General features: G+C 39.2%; 2 protein-coding genes across 6 annotated transcripts; one reads left to right on the top strand and one right to left on the bottom strand.

Moving 5' to 3' along the window:
- Window positions 1–160: 160 nt before the first annotated feature.
- Window positions 161–1,313, top strand: ost4 (oligosaccharyltransferase complex subunit 4 (non-catalytic)). Its single transcript, XM_060889909.1, has 3 exons — window positions 161–165; window positions 865–1,003; window positions 1,219–1,313. The coding sequence occupies exon 2, from the start codon at window positions 866–868 to the stop codon at window positions 977–979; it is 114 nt and encodes a 37-aa protein (XP_060745892.1). The 5' UTR covers window positions 161–165; window position 865; the 3' UTR covers window positions 980–1,003; window positions 1,219–1,313.
- A 281-nt stretch (window positions 1,314–1,594) lies between these two features.
- On the bottom strand, window positions 1,595–18,481 carry agbl5 (AGBL carboxypeptidase 5). Of its 5 annotated transcripts, none has more exons than XM_060889822.1 (18): window positions 18,359–18,481; window positions 17,167–17,233; window positions 16,749–17,020; window positions 15,722–15,893; window positions 14,544–14,713; window positions 14,184–14,361; window positions 13,566–13,744; window positions 12,878–13,385; window positions 12,628–12,797; window positions 12,352–12,487; window positions 12,068–12,258; window positions 11,744–11,940; window positions 10,920–11,114; window positions 4,877–5,010; window positions 4,622–4,674; window positions 4,382–4,542; window positions 4,027–4,115; window positions 1,595–3,474 (listed from the first exon to the last, which is right to left on the bottom strand). In XM_060889822.1, exons 3-18 carry the CDS (start codon window positions 16,931–16,933, stop codon window positions 3,400–3,402), a joined length of 2,793 nt encoding a protein of 930 aa, XP_060745805.1. In that variant the 5' UTR covers window positions 16,934–17,020; window positions 17,167–17,233; window positions 18,359–18,481; the 3' UTR covers window positions 1,595–3,399. The 5 variants fall into 5 exon arrangements, 4 of the variants coding, with proteins under 4 accessions (XP_060745805.1, XP_060745806.1, XP_060745807.1 ...); XM_060889823.1 differs by having other exon boundaries at window positions 18,376–18,466; XM_060889824.1 differs by lacking the exon at window positions 10,920–11,114.
- Between the last annotated feature and the right edge of the window lie 735 nt (window positions 18,482–19,216).

Genomic DNA, 19,216 nt, shown 5'->3' with positions numbered 1-19,216 from the left:
TAATAATAATAATAATAATAATAATAACAGAATCTCTGTCTCTTCCTGAACGCTGCATGATGACGTGTCTCAAGTCTGTGGAGGCGGAAGCGGAAGTAGACGTAGACGTGTTGCTGCTTGACCAACAACTCTGACTCTACATCAAACGCAACATTAATAGTCCATGTAAGTTATTTCTTTTATTACACAAGGATATTTACACGTTTATTTGAAGTGCTTCTTAAAGCGATAACATGCTGGCTGTAAAGATGCCTTTTAAACATCTCACCAGACGTTTATTTAGCTGATTGCTAACGGCTTGTTAAAACAAAGCTACTGTTCGCTCCCAGGATACTTTGGCTTATATACTGAGTGCATTTAGTTTAGTCATTACTACATAATGTACAGGTGAATGTACACTGGGTTTCTGCACCGAACACAAATACTGATGTGTCCTTTGTGAACGAGTCGGCTCTTTTCTCTGAACGTTGTGAGCCGACTCTCTTCTGAGTCGGATCTGTTTAGAAATTGTATTTTTATTTATTTTTTATTTTTTTATTAAATCAGAGTTAAAACACGCACATACATACACGGCTTTAAACACCGTTAAGCAAAGACGAACATTTATCACTCGTAATATCGCACGGAGAAAATGTCAGCGAGTCATTTGAGTACCGAAAGAGTCGAATCTTTTTAGTGAGTCAAATCAAATGATCTGACTCACTGAAAAGTGTCGGATTTGTGCCGTATCACTGAATCGAAATCAGAATAGAGTTAAGCACTTATTTAGTTTCTATGTTTCCATGATCCACGCAGTACAGTGTAGTGCATTATTGTTGTTATTAATCATATTCACAATTACAGTTGTTGTTATTAATCCCACAGCATGGTGACAGATGTACAGCTTGCCATTTTTGCCAACATGCTAGGAGTGTCACTGTTCCTGCTGGTAGTGCTCTATCACTACGTGGCTGTCAACAACCCTAAGAAGCTGGAATGATGATTACATCAAGGCAATCAGAAGGTAATGGTCCTCTTACAGTTTTCCAGGACTCTTTAATGGATTCAAGGCACAAGTCTGAAATGCTTGAATGCCAAAATTCCATTTTATCATCATCATATTTGTGATTTTTAGTTGACCCAAGTACATTGCACAGATGAATGTTATATGAACACAATAAGCAAATCTTTTTTTGTATATTTACACACTCGCTATTGTTTTTCGCTTCCTCTCTTTAGGTGAATGTTTGTGACTGGGGACCACCGATGGGGATGATGCAGCCTGTAAAATTGTTGTTTTGTATGAAAATGTTAATAAATCTGTAAATGTTAAACCTGTCTTGTCTTGTTTGGTTACCAAGTCAACAATTTCTTCTTGAATCTGATGGAGGATACACTTATTTGGAAGGAAAACCAGACAGGATGTGTATTTTCTCTCCGTGAATAAAGAGTGGCTTGTATAATAGGGTGTTTTAAAGAGAAGCTTGTAAAACACTACAAAAATGATCTACACATTTCAGACCTCTTATGTATTCATGTATGAATTCAAAGCATACGCAGAGATTTTTTATTCTATTGATGTCACAATTGTGTCAAGCAAAGTCTTGAGATGAACTGAAATGAAAAGTCAAGAGTTTATTACAAGACAAGAGAAAGTCTCCTGCTCATGGTTATACATTATTATACTAAACAAAGAGAAATCAGATAGGAGGCATAATCGAACCCTATCACACGATTATCATACAGCCGACGACACCGTTATGAATGTTCATCATGTTCATTTTCGTGAGGATGAAAAGGAAAAAGTGGCTCGATCCACTATCACTGGCCAATGCTTTTATGAACAATCAAATTATGTCTTGTCATTTATATTACTAATCAAATAGTAAATAACACCAAACCACACAGTCTATACACACACATCAAGATACACACTGTTGTGGAGGATGTTCTTATGCTTATTAAAAAAGAGACACAATCCAGGATTTTACCATCTCACGTAACTATTTTAACCTTAAACAAGGTGCAAGAAAATGATTACAGATGTAAATATATGACGTGTCCAAAAAGCAAATGTGTTGATTAAATCCTGCAAAAACCTGATATAGCAGCTGAGGAATGGCAAAGTGTATGGATGATTATGTAGAACATATACTGTCAATAATAAATCATTTGTTATTATCTGTCCTGGGTTTTAAGACAGTAAGTTCAGATTTATTTAATTGTTAATGGAGTTTTTTTCATGATTCTGGTCTTTTATTTACATACTGTTCATCATAGATACACAGGAATGAGTGGCAGGTATTGTGTGTGAACTGCTCCAGCTCCTAACAAACACTGTTCCTGCATGACAATGTCCCTGTGCACAAAGCCTCTGAACTCCATGAAGACATGGTGTGTTAATGCTGGAGTGGAAGAACTGGAGTGTCCTGCACTGAGCCCTGACTCTGACTCAACCCCACTGAGCACCTTTGGGATGAACCGGAACACTGACTGAACCCCAGACCTCCTCACTCTTACACCAGTGTCTGATCTCACTAATGCCCCTGTAGCTGAATGATCACTAATCCCCACAGACACACTCCAACATCAGTGTCTGATCTCACTAATGCCCCTGTAGCTGGATGATCACTAATCCCCACAGACACACTCCAACATCAGTGTCTGATCTCACTAATGCTCCTGTAGCTGAATGATCACTAATCCCCACAGACACACTCCAACATCAGTGTCTGATCTCACTAATGCTCCTGTAGCTGAATGATCACTAATCCCCACAGACGCACTCCAACATCAGTGTCTGATCTCACTAATGCTCCTGTAGCTGAATGATCACTAATCCCCACAGACACGCTCCAACATCAGTGTCTGATCTCACTAATGCTCCTGTAGCTGAATGATCACTAATCCCCAAAGCCACCATCATCATCACCATCAATAACATTAAAACGCAAGTTTTGAGTGTGATGGTCAGGTGTTCATGGTCATGCTGTAAATGTGTTTAAATACTTTTGTCATATTCATCGATTTGTCACATCACGTCCAATTCTGATGAATAAATGGCATTGTTTATATTCTATTCCTTAAACACTATTACACCTGACTGGTCAGATGTATAGCAGCTCAGGTCAGTCATGGATGTGTGGAATTAATAAAATAAATGTTTAAATAATTAAAAAAAATATGTATATGCAAACTCTCTAAAGGATGTGTCCTATAACTAGTAACTGATCAAATGTGATATGAAGCCATTTCTCTGGTACATGAATACGATGATTGGTCCTTCGTGTGGAAAGGTTCATAAAGCCGTGACGCCGTCATCTTATATGCGTTAGTTATTAGTGTTTATTTACGCCATGCCATCGACCTGTCGTGTCACGCTGTGAGTGAGGGAATGTCATGGATATTTGGAGAAGCAGGTCAGGTCTCTGTGCTCTGGGAAACGCTGCCAGTTACAGGCCAAAGCTCCGATTGTGCTGCTTCTGGATCGCCGTCCTGCCAAAAACAAGACAGACTGTCTTCATTACATATATATATATATATATATATATATATATATATATATATATATATACATAACAGGATATACAATATTTACTTATAAAAAAAGCTAGTACATGCTGTAAAAGGAGCACATTATAAATGTGGTAAGATACAGTACACTGTTTCGGTTTATACTCCTAAAGTGTAAAGCAAACTGTCATCTTCTTTGGTTCACTACTGAAGAACTGATTTAAACTTTTCTTCTAAGCAGAAATCTAGTCATTAATCCCAGAATAAAGGAAGAGTGTAAAGTCTCTCTGGCCAGTTTGAGATGAGTTTATTTCAAGGTTTTAATGTGTGTTTAAAAGACAATAATCTTATTAAGGATAATTACACTTTTCCTTCAATAAATTCAGAACAAACAGCAAAGGCAGGCAGAATATAATGATATAATAAATATAAATTTTTATAATCCATCCTTAAAGTAGTTGTAATTCCAAAAGGTAGCTTTTTTTCACTCCCAGAGCTTTGTGAGTGTGTGTGAGTATGTCTGTGTTGTTTTACCTGTTTAGTTGTTGCGTCTGTCTTGTCCTCAGAGCTTCGGGAAGAGTTTCTCAGCAGAGCTTTTGCCACCAGATGCAGCGCTGTGTGATCTTCCCATAACACACCACATAATAACGTCACTCGTCATGTAAAGACTAGAATTTCTGATCACAGCTAATCGAATGAATAGAATAAATAGATAGTTTTAATAAATTCTTCTGTATGGATTTCCTGAATTTGTTTAAAGAATAATATAAATTTGGTTTAAACCAGAATCTAAACATTCGTGATGGAGATCCCTCACTGCTCTAAGAAAGAAAGAAAGAAAGACTCGCACTTTCAAGCATCATTGAGGGTGCGATAATGAAGTACAGACCTGTTAGATGTTTTTTGAGACCGGGTTTGACGAGCTTCCAGGCTCTTATAGTAGGACCGTCACAGCACTCTAAATGAGGTAGAGGACGATAGGAAAGCTCTGTTTTAAGCACCGGGATTCGACTCGGCCGGAAATGCAGCTCACTCCTGAAACCGTGGAGACTGACAGAGACGACAGAGTCAATAGCAAACCTATTTGTGTTCAACTACATGTCTGCAATATGAAAATGAACCGCGATACCGTTTACACTCAATGGATAAGATACTGTCCACAGAGGGCTCCTTTAGAGAGATCTGAAAAGAGAAAGAAGGCTGTAAGTTAGATTTAATTTATACATGCAGGTATTATGCAGGCATACAACATGTAGACAATACAACAAAAGCAACATGGGCATTTAAACATCAAACTATAAAGGAATTGAAGTTAAAAAAGTAGGATTAAGAAACAAAATATAGATTGCACATAATGAGATGCCTTAATTATTGTATGTTCTACCTGTGACAAGCTCGTCGTCTGTAGTGCTGGAAATGACTGAGTGGATCCTGGACCGTCAATCATGATGCCACTCCCAGTCCATGTAGGTCGATCTTTGCTCTGTAACGCTGGCTGAGAACGAGCATCTGTGTTTCCTACATCGCCACAGGAAAGAATAAGACGAATGTTTAGACAACCTTTTGCGAATTTCGGAAAAAAACTCATCCAAAAAAAATGTAGAAAAAATGTTTAGGGACAAATTCATAGTTCAGCAATGAATTTATTTCTCACGCTGATTGGTTCTCCAAACTATAAATGCCTAAAATTTTATTTTATATAAACATTTTAATGCTTAAACTTATAACAAACCGATAACAAATCAATCAGTCAATTTCGTAAGAGCAGTGAAATGTGTGAAATCATACAGATACAGGTGAAGAGCTTCAGGTAACGCTAACATGAAAATGTGATCTTGTGGAATAATTGTTGCTAACAGACAGGCTGGTTTGAGTATTTCTATAACTGCTGAGCCCTGGAGTCTGTAATCTACAGTATAGTGATTACCCAGAATAGTGTGAAAAACAAAAAGTCTGTCTGATGAAACATTTCATTGATAAAAGAAATCAGAGGAGAGGATAATGTTAGTAACTTAAATAATCACTCTTTACAAACATAGTGGACAAAAAAAGCATCTCAGAACACACAATACATCAAACCCAGAAGTGAAGAGACTGTAACAGCAGGAAACCACGCCAGGTTCCACTCGTACCAGCAAAGAACAGGAATCTAAGGCTATAGTCTCCACTCCAGTCTGGTGGTGATGGTACAAAGTACATATCAAGAACCTTAATACCAACCATACATCGTTTGAAGCCTGTGTGTATTGTTCCTAACCATATGCATTACATGGATAATTCTAGCACAATAATTCATCAGATTGTCTCAAACTGGTTTCAGGAACATGACAATGAGCTCAGCATTATTAAAAGATCTGGCGTTTGGGATGCGGAACAACGAAAGGTCCATATTTTAAAGAAACGTTTCAGATGTCTTAAGGAATCAAGTGGCATGAATCAGATTTCCTCCCAGTATTAGTACAGTGTCACAAATAAAGTGGCTGTTGTGAGTGTATGTGAGCTGCAGAGATTGTAAGGAGTTTAAACATGGATGCCAGGCTCTTTTTATTTCCGCATATGAAGTTTTGTCATCCGTCCAACGACACTATAACAGATTACAGCGATGATCTTGTATTATAGAAAAAGCATGTAGTTAGCTCTTGTCATGTAATTAGCACTTACAAAATGTGAGAAACTCTCAGCTTGAACAGAAGCTCACAGTGCTAACTAATGTGAGGCATAATGTGAGGTTCATGTGATTTCTTTGCACTGAAGTACTGAATAAGCTCAATTTACTATGTTCAGGTTGAGTTGTGTGCTAACATCGCTAACACAACGATGAGCTAGTTACTAAAACACAGATTATACAAATCAATATAGTTTAACTGTATGGTTTTGACTGTAATATTTTCGTTGGCCAGGACAAGAGCTTCCCGATGCTCCTTCTTATAGAATCATGTTTCTGTTCTGCTCCTGTAGTTGATTCATGTGGAGAAAGACATTAACTCAACATAGGCTTTAAAAGCAGACAGTTAATTAAGTTAGTGCCAGGAACTCGGGTGCTGGAAACGTTGCTCCAAACAACTTGTATTTATTTGTGTCAAAATGAGCTTAAGATGTAATTCTTGAGATTCGTATTTTCTTCATACTACCTTATAGTATAGAAAGTGTGAAAAGTAGTGTGAGAAGCAGCACTAAAGAATAGAATAGTTAAAGCAAGAGCTGTAAGTTCAGGACCTGAGTCAGAGCAGAACCCATTAAAGGTGCAGTGTGTAATATTAGAGTATCTAATCGCATTTTTTTTTTTTTTTTACTGCAGTTGCATTTCATTTCACGAGCAACAAAAATGACATACTGCCCCTTTAAAGGAATAAAATAGAAGGAAAAACAGAGGTCAGAAATCCCATGTTACCAGCAGTCATGTTTATTCAAGAATGAAAATTTTGGACCACCTCTTCTCTCTTCCAACAGCCCAATATAGTGTGTGTAATATAAGGTACAGTATAATAAATTACGTAAATAAAAGTGTATACATACAGTATATGGTGAACACTGGCATTCACACTGCAGATTAAATGTGAAGCACATTTAGTGGTATTGTAGATTTAAATGCTAAATGCGAGTTTCAAATTTGCTTTAGACACAGACATCAGCAACAACATGATTACGGACAAGTGTTAGTGGTGTAAATAGTTCGGGTTTTGCCCCTACGTTTATAATAGTGATGTACAGTAACAGAGGGCTTCCCCTTTACAACAGGCTCAAATTAAAGTGAAGCTTGAACCATCAACTGATCTATTAACCCCTTTGTTTTTTTTAAGAGAGTGTACAAGAAAGCTACATCCTACAAGGGAACTGTATTTAGGTTATGGATATAAAAGATGAAGAAGAAAAGAAGGACAAAACCATTTTACTGAGGTGATGCCACAGATGATGACAGCAGTTGCTTTTAAAAACCAAATCAAACACTTAATCTATTCAGTGAACTGGCTAGTCTATCCAAACTATTCATATCTGTTGTCTCGTTTAATATTGAAAAATCACAGACGTGCACAAATCAGTTCCATCACAGTGGTTCAAATCCAGACTACATAAAACAGGCGAAGCAGGCAAAAGGTGTGACGAAAAAGCGGTGATGTATAGTACGGGCCGGCGAGTTGAATAAAGTGCCTGTGGATTACAAAAACTACCTCCTTGACTTGGGAACTTCTTGCAGCATGAACGGTATACAGTACAAAGCTGCAAGTCTTACCTTAAAATGTGTTCTACTGCATATAAAAGCATTAAATCAATGATCAATATAGATCGTTAGCTTTAGATCACTCGAGATGTTCCCTTGTTAAATCTATAACACTGACTTTATAGTTCTTAAATGTAGACCTCAGTAAAATGTTTTGAGGACAAACACAGATCACTCGGCAAACTTAGTCTAGATCAAGTTTTCCCTCCTCTATGTAGTTTAAATGCCTGGAGGATGAAAATGAACGAATTCCTGTTTCAAAAGCGAGCCGAATAAAATTTGTAAATCTGTCTTGTTAATTTAAATGAGTACATTTTCAGAACGTTCCCCAAAACTACATACAGAGTAGTATATTTAAAAACGTTTACACATCTACACAAAATGTAGCCATCTACCAACAATCTGAATAAACATTTCTAAACATTAGAACGGCCATACATAAAACATGTACAGAATTACACACACACACTCACACACACACACACACACACACACACACACACACACACCACACCTTCATACTGTACATCATAAAGCTGACACATGGTGAAACAGCTAGAGGTTTTAGTGAAATTTTGCACACTGATTCATCAACAGTGAAATAAAACTGATTCATGAACGGATTCATCAAGTGAATCATGATTCGTGAACAGCGAATCATGAATTCCACACTGATTCATGAACAGTAAAATAAAAAGTGTTGGAACAAACTTACTTTTAGATATGAGTAACAATTACTGTGACTGGCAATTATTTCTTACTTGAGAAATATTACTGTGCAAATACACACAGCGAACACTCATCATTGTAGTCCTCATGAATGGAACTGACATACAATGCTGTTCAGTTCATAATGTAATGACTTTAGATCTAGAATTTTTTTTTTCTAGATATTATGCTACAGTATTAATATTCTGGCATCATAAATACAGTGTGTCAACATTAGCCACTATTTAACCACAGGAAGGTAGCTAGACTAATGACGTTGTGATTTAGTACTGGGATTTTATATATATACATACATATATATATATATATTGCAATCTGAATGGCAAAGAAAATAAATTAAAAAAAAAAGACAGTTAATAAAATTCAAACATTAATTGACAAGAGAAGAAAAGTGCAAGAATGCATACAGGAGAAATGATTCATTAATGTGCAGGAAATAAATGTTTCTAAAAAATAAACAAAAGACAGTAACACACACGCACGCACACACACACACACACAAATACAGTTGTTATGCACCATTTTGTGTTCCCATTACATTCAGTCATAGGCATTGAGTATGTGTTTCATGTTAACATGATCAAAGTGCAATGCTACTAAAACAAAACCAAGACTTATTATTTGCATGAATTTACAAAAGGTTTCAAATTTGAATTTTACTGCCAACAAACATATTCATAACTTTGTAAATCACTGCCCCTTCTGTCGAAATCAAAACCATTACAATTGGCTATTAACAGACACTCTCAAAACACACTCACCATACACTCACAACACACTCACTACACTCTCACAATACACTCACAACACATACACTCACCATACACTCACAACACACTCACTACACTCTCACAACACACTCACAACACATACTCTCACAACACATACTCTCACAACACACTCACAACACACTCACTACACTCTCACAATACACTCACAACACATACACTCACCATACACTCACAACACACTCACTACACTCTCACAACACACTCACAACACATACTCTCACAACACACACTCTCACAACACACTCACAACACATACTCTCACAACACACTCACTACACTCTCACAATACACTCACAACACATACTCTCACAACACACTCACAACACACTCACTACACTCTCACAATACACTCACAACACATACTCTCACAACACACTCACAACACACTCACTACACTCTCACAATACACTCACAACACATACTCTCACAACACACACTCTCACAACACACACTCTCACAACACATACTCTCACAACACACTCACTACACTCTCACAATACACTCACAACACACTCTCACAACACACTCACAACACATACTCTCACAACACACTCACAACACAATCACAACACATACTCTCACAACACACTCTCTCACAACACACACTCTCACAACACACACTCAACACATACACTCACAACACACTCACTACACTCTCACAATACACTCACAACACATACTCTCAACACTCTCACAACACAATCACAACACATACCCTCACAACGCACTCACAACACACACTCTCACAACACACTCACAACACATACTCTCACAACACACACTCTCACAACGCCCTCACAACACACACTCTCACAACACAATCACAACACATACTCTCACAACACACACTCTCACAACACACTCACAATACACTCACAACACATACTCTCACAACACACACTCTCACAACGCCCTCACAACACACACTCTCACAACACAATCACAACACATACTCTCACAACACACACTCTCACAACACACTCACAACACACACTCTCACAACACACACTCTCACAACACACTCACAACACATACTCTCACAACACACTCACAACACATACTCTCACAACACACACAACACATACTCACAACACATACTCTCACAACACATTCACAACACATACTTTCACAACACACACTCTCACAACACACTCACAACACACAACACACACTCTCACAACACACTCACAACACATACTCTCACAACACACTCACAACACATACTCTCACAACACATACTCTCACAACACACACACTCAACACACACACTCAACACACACTCTCACAACACACACTCTCACAACACACACTCTCACAACACACACTCTCACAACACACACTCTCACAACACACACATTCACAACACACTCACAACACACTCACAACGCTCACACAACGCTCACACAATGCTCACACAACGCTCACACACACAGGCACACACAGTCTCACACACAGTCACACACACAGTCACACACACAGTCACACACACAGTCACACACACAGTCACACACAGTCACACACACAGTCACACACACAGTCACACACACAGTCACACACAGTCACACACACAGTCATGCACACAGCAGCCAGTTAGTCTTGCTGTGCTGGCTGTGTTGTCTGAGTGTCTCTGAGGCAGGTGTGGTGCAGAGAGCTTAGTTTGGTGAGCAGGCCGGTGTGGGAGTACAGACCTGCCGTATTGATGGAACAAGAGGCTGACCCCGCCCCCAAGGAGGAGGAGGGGGAGGAGGAAGAGGAGGAGGAGGAGGAAGAGGAAGAAGGGGAGAGTGGGGGACGTGCTGGGACGGCTTGGCTGTTGCTGGGACAGTGGAGTGAGAGGCGCTGCCCGAGTTGGTGTTGGCGCCTCTTCTCCAGAGCTTTCGACTCTACAGGGACAGATATATGAGATGCACCTGGGTGACACACTGCACACACATTTCCAATAGACGGTTATGCATAAATTCTAATAGAGTAGGTCAGTCCTTAAGAAATAGAAGCTCCATCACCAACAGGTGCATCCTTGAATCGGCATACATAATTAATTCTCTGCTTTGAAAACAGACATGTCCTCTGTTACTCTGTTTCTCAATCCTGGGCCTGAAGTAACACACTTTAGCATTTCCCATTCTCCAATTAACCACGTTCATTGTACTACTTTATTATTTCAGACATGTAAATTAGATGAGAAGTTTAATCGGGTGAATTGGGAGACAGGGACAACATTGGCATGCACATAAGCTGAGTTTCTCCTGAGCCAAAAATTTAGAAACACTCTCTCATTGCAGGGTTTCTCAACATTTTATAGCCGTGTAGATCTTTAACTAAACAACAAAAACACAACAAAAATTCCATGGACATAGAAATTTATAAATTTAAAAAAAAAAAAAAAAAAAGATGTATATTCCTAAACATTTCACCAACAATCCTGATCCAAGAACACTAGTGCTGTGTGCTGTTATTCATGCATATTCTTTCAAATATATCCGTATGACAGAGCGCCAGAGCGCTCTCTCACCTCTGACTGGCCCCAGGGCTTTGTGGGCAGGTCTATGTGAGCTGGGGGTGTTTCCAGAACTGCTCCAGCCAAATGTAAAGCTAGGGGAACTCTTCAGCTGTGGAGATGTCTGCTTGTTCCCAGGGATGCTGCCGTTCCGCGTGCCATGGCTGCGACTCCGGCTAAGGGAATTCTCCGAAACAGAGCTGCTCAGGCCTCTGACACATACAGTGGAAAAAGGACCTGTTATTTCTTTTAACAAAGGGGTAGAAAAACAAATGTGCATCATATACAACATAGGTGAGAATTTAGGTGGATAGACAGATTTGTTCAGATTGTCCTCACGCGCATTTCGGAGGGCCGGGAGCCTTGTTTGCATTCTTGCGGCTGTTGGAGACCAAGCCCTTGCTGTTGCGCACGTGTTTGAGCAGTGATGCTCGTAGGTTCACCAGGTTGCTGTGCTCGGACAGGACGAGCCTCGGCCATGGGTTACATTCAGCCATGTCCAGGGCTGCTATGGCAACTGCACGGCCAACCTGGAGAACAAAGACAGGAATGATCCCTTAAGGAACCCGATACCAGGATGAGACATAGTATAATACACACAAATTATGAATGGGTTATTTTACCTGTTCGTACACTTCAGGTGTGTATTTGGGAGGGAAGGCAGGAGGAGGAGGAGGAGTGGCACGGCCGTTGTCATGGCAGGCGGGTGGAATGGTGTTGACTGAACGGCCTGTGTTGTAGTTACACTCCAACGTGTAACTGTACAGAGAATAAAGCAAATGTTACCGGGTTACTGTTTATATCACAGAGTAACGATGCTCAGCATGAAAGCCAGACAACTTTAAATATATATTGTAAATAATTAAAATAATTAAAAGAAAAAATCCCTAGTGTGTTACCTGTGAACTACTCCAATAGCTTTGTGTATGGCCACTCTGCCGCTGCCCTCTTTAGACTGACCATCACGCTTGTCACGTGCATACATGTTCTTCTCTGAGAAATTACAGCCGAGGAAGTCAAAATGGGCCGAGTTCATCGAGATCAGCTTTGGATACATCAGGTTCTCCACCTGAACACAGATAAAACAGCATGTTATTGTATACCACTGTATTGTACAGAATACATAAGAATATATTCATACACACTTACTTGCTGATTCTCATCAGGCAGATTGTTACCGTACATAAAGCATCCTCTTTTGGAGGCGTGGCCATGTAGGTCTATGTAATAGGCCACTCCGCTTTCCTGCGGTGGGATCTGCTCTGTTGGGGTGAGGTTAGAGACGCATGCGTCACTCCGGCTTGGGGTCGAGTCATTCTCATCGCCTAGCCCAAACTTGCCCTTCACTCTGCCTTTACTCTCCCAACTCTCATCCATCTGCATGGGTATCTGCGAGAGGTCAAGAGTTGGGCCCTCTAATCGCTCCACCTCGTTGCGGCAATTGAGGTAGTGTTCAAGTTCAAGAGGCGTAGTGAGGAGTGGGGTGGCGGTGGTGTTGGACTGGTTGGAGAGTTTAAGTGCAGAGGGAGAGCTGGGTTTAAGGCGGTTGTGCCGGTGATGGTAGAGGAGGAGGGATTTGGCTCCGTAGATGGAGGGGTGAAGCTCAGCACTCGGGTTCATATACTGTCGGTTAAGATTCACACCACGTGAGTCCGTCCTTATAACCCAACCGTACACAAAAAAAAAGCACAGATACACACAGTATTATTACACGGTCATGGATAAAGCACCTTCTATAATATAGATTTATTACTTCAACTAAACCTAAAATATTTCTGGAACCAATTAGGTCTTAAACTGACTAACATGATCCAGAAACAAAACCCGTGTTACCAACCTGTAGTGACCTCTGACAACTCCATCAGGATTGAGCATGGGAATGAGCTTAAAGACAAACAACCGGCACAGCATTTGTGCCCGTGGGTCTTCCTGATTCAGAATGAAGTTCAGGAAGCCATTAAAAACATAGCTGGAGGGTGTCTCACCGGGGTGCACCCTGCTGCTGATGAAAAACACCTACACACAGATACACAAATACAGAACATCAGCTGTAGGGATTTATACACAACCTGGTAAAGAATCAACAATGGGCTAGAGTGATACGGCAAAGTGGAATAACTGTTACCACCCAAAAGTGGACTACTTTCCAAAACATCTCGAAGTATAGACATTATTACACCAGCAGCATTAAGCGCTGATGGCTCTTAAAGTGATACAAGCATTTTAGTCAAGATTAGTTCAATTTTATTTGCAACAAACAACAGACATTTTCACATTGTCAGCTTTCTGAAAATAAAAAAAAAAAAAAAAAGAGGAAAAAACCTTGAGAGGAACCAGACCCTTTCACTTCTATAACTTTGTACAACAATGGCAAATGTAATCCTAAGCCATCGCAGCAAAAGTGTTTGTATTTTTTTGGTCTTTAGAGATAGAGTTGCAATATAAGAACAAATACCCGTTTGCCAGCAAAGCGGTGTGGTCGTGGTGTGCTGTGGTCAGGAAAGAGTTTCTCCAGTCTGGGTTCTCTCTCCTCCAGCATGCCATGGCAGGAGGTCACAGTCAGCAGGTCTACTCTGTGCCCATCCAGAGTGTAACACAGCAACTCACGGTGATAATACAGACTGTCTGCCGGGCTAAAAACAGGGAGGGGGAATATAAAAGTGCTGCACAATCCTACACAAATGTTCTGGAGTTTCTCTCATTTTGGCTGTTCAGTGAATTACTGCAAACCAAATCATTGGGGTCACTGAGAAAATCATTAAGGAAAAAAAAATTCATTGTGTGTGTGTGTGTGTGTGTTTGTGTGTGTTTGTACCTGCAAGGCCCTAGTGTGTGAGAATGGCTGAGCAGTCTCTGGTCTAGCTGCAAAAGCATGTCCTGGCACTCGGTGTAGGAGAACGGATAGCAGAAAGCGAAGTATGTGATGACTCCTCGCCCTTCCAGCACACGATGCATGAACGACAAAGTGAACTGATTCTCTGACATCTAGAGAGAAAAAAAAAACAACACATACATATTGAAGGCACTCAAATGTCTTTTCAGGTAGTCAGAGAGGTGAAAATAAGCATCAATGTAAGATCAGCAACAAAACCGACATTTTCCTCAGTGCGTGATCAGTGTATCCTTACTAGAGCTCGACGGAAAGAAACTAATCCTGTTTAAACATTTTAATGAGTAAGCAAATAAGAGAATTTTACATGGACACAGGGTACAGAGGACAATACTTTGTTCATAGCACTTTGAGAGACAGGAAATATCTGCTTGCAGCTATAAGGGTTAAAAGTAAACAAAGAATCCAAAGGCACAGTCATCACACAAAGCACAGAGAGTTAAACAGGAGCCCTGTTAGGTTAAAGGGTTAAAAGAGGGAGAATGATCTAACCCCACATCATGCAACCATGTGGAACTGTAGTGTTAAAGACAAAGAAAAAAAAAACAAACTTTGATGTTGGCTTTGACGATGCAAGTATTTGCAAAGGGCGGTGCGTTTTGGAGGCGAGTGGACATAAGGGTCAGTGTTACTTTTTGTCACGTGACGTCATCAGAATACACGTGAGGAAGTTCCCCTCGTTGTTCTGAGTGTTTTGATATGTCACATGTCCATGTTGTAAAAAGTTTTTTGATTTTGCATATTTTGGGGGCGGGGCTGCGGCACAACCGGAAGGCCAGTCGGTACACCAATTTAAACCTTTGTTCAGAGTATCACCCTAAAGGAGATGGCCGAGTTTGGTGTAGATAGTTCGAAAGCTTGCCGAGTTATAAACCTCCAAAGTTTATAATGGGAGACTATGGGAAAAAAGGCCATTTAGAGACCCGGTACCGGAAGTACCGGTACTCGGATCGCTTAGAAAAGTAATAGCAACAAACTTCAGACCAGGTTCTACAACATATCCGAATTTGGTGCACTAGGAGGAGTTACTATTTATAAATGTTTGTCTAAGCTTAAATAGAAAAACAGAATGTTGGCTTCTACAAAACCAACATTATAAGTACCTCGAACATCGGTCTCTCCCGAACTCTTTCCCAGCGCATTTTCACAGGAAAGGTGCGCACAAATGGAGCCATGCCTTGAGAGTAGAGCTTGCTCTGCTTATTCATGTTCATCACGTTAATCTTCAGCAGTTTACCCGGCTGCACACCACGTACGCTGAAGTAGAACCATGATCTGCACTCAAACAGAGATAAAGACAACACGCTTTAAGGAAAAAATATGATTTCATTTATGTTTTAGGGTAACTGTAATAATTACTAATATGACCAAAGTAGCCCTGCGATGAGTTGGCACTCCGTCCAGGGTGTATCCTGCCTTGATGCCCGATGACGCCTGAGATAGGCACAGGCTCCCCGTGACCCGAGGTAGTTCGGATAAGCGGTAGAAGATGAATGAATGAATGAATGAATGAATGACCAAAGTATGTAGACTCCTAACCCTCACTCACTCACTCATTTTCTACCGCTTATCTGAACTACCTCGGGTCACGGGGAGCCTGTGCCTATCTCAGGCGTCATCGGGCATCAAGGCAGGATACACCCTGGACGGAGTGCCAACCCATCACAGGGCACACACACACTCTCATTCACTCACACAATCACACACTACGGACAATTTTCCAGAGATGCCAATCAACCTACCATGCATGTCTTTGGACCGGGGGAGGAAACCGGAGTACCCGGAGGAAACCCCCGAGGCACGGGGAGAACATGCAAACTCCACACACATAAGGCGGAGGTGGGAATCGAACCCCCAACCCTGGAGGTGTGAGGCGAACGTGCTAACCACTAAGCCACCGTGCCTCCCTTAGACTCCTAACCATTACACCCAAATGTGCTTTTTGAACACCCTTTTCAGATTTATTCCCTGTGTATGTTGTTATAATGAGCTCCATTCTTCTCTTCTGTGAAGGCTTTCCACTAGAATGAATTCTTATTTTTGGTTGTATAGATTATAACTTCAGATGCCTTCACTATCTACTATTAAAAAATTTCAATTGACCAGGGTGAGTAAATACAGCATTCTTACCGATTCCCATTCTCAAACTCGGTGTCTGCGCAGTCAGGTTTAGTCCAGACGCTGAACTCGTAGTCGACGTGTGAGAATGAGCTTCTCTCAGCATCACGTTCAGGCACCTCCACCTTCTCCACCCGGCCCAGGTTCCCGGAGTCAAAGCGCGAGCTGAACACCACATTCCCAAAGCGGGACTCCATGACCAGAGCTCTGGGCTTAGATCACTGCTTAAACATGCTGCGCCTTGACAGTCTCTCACAAACACACCTCACATCTACTGCTGACATCTGGTGGACACAGAGAGGACACTTCAAATCTAGATTGTCCGGCCTTAAAATTGCGTCTTTAGGAAAGACATGTTGATTTATACATATTTTTAAATAAACACCTTTAATGCATCAGACACTCACTAGGTCCTTTCTTATTTGTTTACCTTTTAACTTCCAACTTGTTCTTTTCCAAAGGACATAAAGAAAGGGAGACAGGCGCTACAGTTGAACCTAAAGAGAAGGATAAGAAAAGAAACTTTTATTAATCCCTTCTGTGGAAATGAAAGTGTTGCTGATTAAGGATGATAAGAATAGAGAGAGTACTGATAACATGAATATGGAAACGTGTGAATATAATATGTGAATTTTACACTATGAGAGGTGGAAGCAGTACGACTGTGTACATATGACGACTGCAGAATTTGTTAACCATGTTAGTGATGAAAGATACTGTAATTATTATTATTTTTATTGTTCAATAACAAATGATAACAGATAACAAAATGCAATGAAATATTATTTAAATCTTAAAATAGTAACATAACATAAAGGAAAGAAAAAATACAAAGAAGGGGCATCGAGCAATACGATTAATTTAGAAAAGAGGAATTAAATTAACAGCCTTGTAAAAGTCCATAGGTTTGACAGCTTTTCGGCCTCGTGAGTCCTTTTAAAGTTTTAAAATAAATTTTCATTTCCAGCTTAAAATGGAAAATGTTTGCTTTCTTTTCAGACCACTTTACATTTATTTATATGAAACTTTCCAAATAAAATAAAAAGATTTAAAACAAAAATATGACATTTCGCCATTTTACATTCCTCATATAAAAAAAAAAATCCTTTTTTTCTGTATATTAATTTTTGTCCCACACAATGATTCAAAACATTGTGTTTATATTACAGAATGTACAAGAACCTGATATATCATTTGTTAGATAAATTAGCTAAATATACTTCACTAATGTTATTGTTAATGCAATTATTATTGTAAATCCAAACCAATATTCTCAATACTCCAGGACAGTAAAGTCACTCCCTAAAAATATTTAAAAACATATTTAATATACCATTAAAAAGGTTTTATATTTTAATGGTATATTATTTTTCTTGTGTAAATATTAGCTTCTCATCAGAGTCCATGTTACTTTGCTATAATCTGGATCACACACAACGCTGTATTATTTATAGTTGTTATTGTTGATGTTAAGAGACTGCCAGCTGATTCAGTGCAGTATAAAGCACATCATGTAAACAGCGTCAGACAGCTGGGTCACGCAGGCCAGTGCGGTGACAACACGGATATCTTTATCTACCCGTCATTTTAATGCGTGTACGTCAAAGAATAAAGGAAAATACTTAGGAATGCGTCGTACAGCGCCGTGTTTTAGGACGAAATCCGACCGATTTCTCAGAGTCCGCTACGTACACTTCAACACCCAAACAAACCCACTTAGCCGTCTCTGTGTTACAAAAAGACGGCCGCTGATTGGCCCGCTAGACATACAGCGCGCACATAGGATCATGGAGGGCGCTGATTGGTTGGTTTCACGGAAACGCTTCGTGGTTTTAGCTTGATTTCAGAAATAACAATAATAATAATAACAATAATAATAATTATTATTATTATAATTATAATAACAATAATAATAATAATAATAATAACAATAATAGTAATAATAATCATAATAATACAATAATAATAATAAAATAAAATAAATAATTATTAAAAAATAATTAGATAAAAAATTATAATACAAAATAATTATTATAGTAACAACAACAACAATAATAATAATAATAATAATAATAATAATATAATCATCATCATAAAAAATAATGATAATAATTATGGCTAAAAAGTTAAAGTTTATTCATAAAACAAAAAATCTGTAACAAAATAATGTGTGCAAAAAAATGAATGGGCAGAATAATTTCCGATATTATTTATTATTTTCCATGATTCTAGAACAGTAATAATAATAATAAATAAATCACAAAAATAAAAACAAAAAAAAAATCATGACATTTACTAATCCAACCAATTTTGAAAAGTGAGATTAGAATAATAATAATTTAGAAAAATGGCATCAAATCCACTTTCAGCTTTTGTCACAAAGTAAACCTTTTTAAAGGGAGAGGTATTGTTATTTTTTATAACAATACAACGCTAAATAAGGTCAATAAATACTGTTAATGTTCTTAAAAGTGAAATCA

Source organism: Tachysurus vachellii, chromosome 16 (genome assembly GCF_030014155.1).
Source record: "Tachysurus vachellii isolate PV-2020 chromosome 16, HZAU_Pvac_v1, whole genome shotgun sequence".
Taxonomy (NCBI): Eukaryota; Metazoa; Chordata; class Actinopteri; order Siluriformes; family Bagridae; genus Tachysurus; species Tachysurus vachellii.
This window is presented reverse-complemented; position numbering and strand designations above follow the sequence as displayed.